The 3164-nt window shown below is 34.9% G+C and overlaps 1 protein-coding gene across 1 annotated transcript; it reads right to left on the bottom strand.

Annotated features, from left to right (window-relative positions):
- Nucleotides 1-1385: 1385 nt before the first annotated feature.
- On the bottom strand, nt 1386-2515 carry LOC131594011 (uncharacterized). The gene is made up of 2 exons (XM_058866211.1): nt 2259-2515; nt 1386-1806 (listed from the first exon to the last, which is right to left on the bottom strand). Exons 1-2 carry the CDS (start codon nt 2513-2515, stop codon nt 1386-1388), a joined length of 678 nt encoding a protein of 225 aa, XP_058722194.1.
- Nucleotides 2516-3164: the final 649 nt, after the last annotated feature.

The raw sequence follows: 3164 nt of genomic DNA, 5'->3' as shown, positions 1-3164 counted from the left end.
TCAAATATATATAGACTTGTATAACCAATGTAACCATCTCTCTTATCAATGAATAACAGAATCTACTTCTTCTCTTTACATCTTCTTCGTTCTCACGCTAATAGCTTGTAGTGCAATTTCTTCATCAATGGAGTTCACCATTGCTTAGATTACTTAAGTCTTGCAAAGTTATATCATACTTTTATTATGGAGAATGTTTTTTTTAATCTCATGCATGATATTGAACTTCAATGTCACTATGACAAAATTGTTTTTAATGTTAAATGCACTTTTTGTCCCTCTATTATGATGTTTTTAAATTTTTAGTCTCCCAATTTTAAAACCCAATTTTTTAGAATTTTGTTTCATTAGGCTATGTTTGGGAGTTTGGAGGGGGAGGGAGGGGAGGGCTTTGAAAAATAGGAAGAATTGAGTGAAAATGATAAAAAGATTTTGGGTAGGAGGGTTTTGGAGGGTTTGATTTTATTCATAATACCAAAAACCCCATAAAATGGGGGAACTCAAAAATTGTATTGAAGGAGGGTTTTAAAGGGCTTATATAAATTTTCCAAATATTTTTTAGGTTGTTATAGTATTCTGAAAAATTAAAAATTTAGTAATGATAATGACTCTTTTATCATTCTAAATAAAATCATTTTTTCAAAAAATGTCAAATATTTTTTTATATTTTTTTAAAATTTATTTTTGAAAGCCTTCCCCTCTCCTCCCCTCCAAACTCCCAAACATAGCCTTAGTGATTTTGTTGGTCTCCCTCCAATTTTAGTGATGAATAAGTTATAAAATTTATATTTAATTTTTATAGTAAACAAGATATCATATAACCGGAGAACTAAGGGTTCTCCAACCTGTTTACAAAAGGAACGGCAAAAACGCCTAAACACAGAAATTACATCCCAAATATAATTACGATAAGAACCTTAGAGGTTCTTTGACAAAATCGTAAAAGGAATAATTGGAGTGAGTAATTTCTCCGCAAAAAGACCACCTCCAAGCCAAGATTTTGATGTTCCAAGCTAAATCATTAAAATTCCAAACCTCTTCCCTAAAACAAACCCCATTCCTACCTAACCAAATAGCCCACGTCGTTGCCAACCAAATAATATCTACTTTCTTTACATCTACCTTCTTTGATATACAAAACGAGTGCCAATCCATAAAACTCGACAAACTCTCTTTTTCCTCTATCCCACTCTTTTCAATCCACCCCGCTATATTCCTCCAAATATTCTTTACAAAAGAACAAGCAAAAAAAGAATGGTCTCTATTTTCCAAATCCCTCATACAAAAGGAACACTTTAAGTTATCAAGAGAGAAAGGGATACCTCGAAGCACCAATAGGTCTTTTGTTGGAAGCCTATTAGCAAGGAGCCTCCACGCAAAAGCTTTTATCTTGAATGGGACGTTCGACTTCCAAACCAACCCCTTCGCCTCATGAAATCTACAAAGAGGACAAACCGAGCATGCTTACTAGCATACTCCGTATAACACGATGCAACCGAAAAACCTTCACCGCTATTGAGATCCCCCTCCACTCCGTCTTTGTCCTCCACCAAATCCCCGAAATCCACCAACAAATTCCCAATCTCCTCCCATTCGACCAAAATAGCACCGTTAGACAACAAGTGCTCCGCTATACCAATATCCCCCCACACCCATTTACCATCAACCCATCCACCCATCGCGGCTACCGCCACCCCTTTCAACGCCGATGCCTCAAAAAGGGCTGGAAACTCAACCTTCAAAACCCTCCCGTCCAACCAAACCGACTCCCAAAAAGGTGTTCGAAACCCATTATTTATTGAAAACCTACACAAAGAAACAAACGGGTCAAGAAAAAAATCGGTCCCAATTTTCAACATATCCTTTCACCAAAAGGATGCCCTCCTAACATCTTTGGCATCAACCACCCCTCCCGACATCTTCACCGAAAGATCACCATAACGAGATTTTAAGATTTTGAAACAAAGAGAATCCGCCCCTTGAATGATCTTCCACCTCCACTTGCTCAAAAGTGCCACATTAAAATCTTTAATATTTTTCACTCCTAATCCCCCCTTCTCAAACGGTTGAGTAACATCATTCCAGCTAATCCAATGGATACACCTCTTCTCATTCCCTCCTCCCCAAAGGAAATTACTTTGGATTTTTGTTATCTCCTTCACCACCTTTTTTGGCATCATGTAGAAAGACATGGTAAAAACGGTTAGAGAACCAAAATGGACTTCAATAAAGTAATTCTACCACCTATGTTGAGAAACCTATTTTTCCACACTACCAACTGATTTTTCATCTTGGAAATAAGCGGACTCCACGTCTCGTATTTTCTCGGATTAAAACCCACCAGTATTCCAAGAAAGAAAAAGTTACTTTCTTCTACCTTACAAGCAAGAGAGTTAGAAGCGGCCTCCAAGAAACCTCTACCCACATTGATGCCAATCAACTTGCTTTTATTATAGTTAATGCCCAACCCCGACACTAGCTCAAAAGCCTTAAGAACCACTTTAATAGCCCACATTTGTTTCCAAGACCCTTTTCCAATCAATAAAGTGTCATCCGCAAATTGGAGAATATCCACTTCACAACTACTTTGAAAAATAAAAGCTCTCAAAATCACCCATCTCCATGGATTTTCTTACCAATCCAGCAAGACATTCCGCCACAAATGACGTTACACAGATGACTTTATATTTTATTATTTAATATTTTTTAATTAATAAATTAATTATTTTAATAAATATTTTTAGAAATGAATAATTTATTTTTTAATATTTTTTAATTAATAAATTAATTATTTTAATTAAATATTTCTAAAAATGGATAATTTATCATCTCTAACACCAATATTATTCTATTTGACTAATTAAAACAATTATAACTATTTATTTTAATTATCCAAGATTATTTAAAATACTCAATATTTCTTTAATTCTCACTCTACCACCCATATCACCACAGCGCACATCATATTCATCAAAACATCACATAACTTCACAAATCAATCACAATATTCGCAATTAAATAATTAAATAAATAATTTAATTATTTTGGGGTGTTACAATTCTCCTCCACTTAAAGAATTTTCATCCATAAAAATTATCTGGCGAAAACAGAAGCGGATAAGACTCTCTCATTTGATCCACGCGTTCCCAAGTCAAACGTAGCTT

Source organism: Vicia villosa, linkage group LG1 (assembly GCF_029867415.1).
Source record: "Vicia villosa cultivar HV-30 ecotype Madison, WI linkage group LG1, Vvil1.0, whole genome shotgun sequence".
NCBI lineage: Eukaryota > Viridiplantae > Streptophyta > Magnoliopsida > Fabales > Fabaceae > Vicia > Vicia villosa.
Note: the sequence above shows the minus strand (reverse complement) of the source record. Positions and strands in the feature narration are given on the sequence as shown.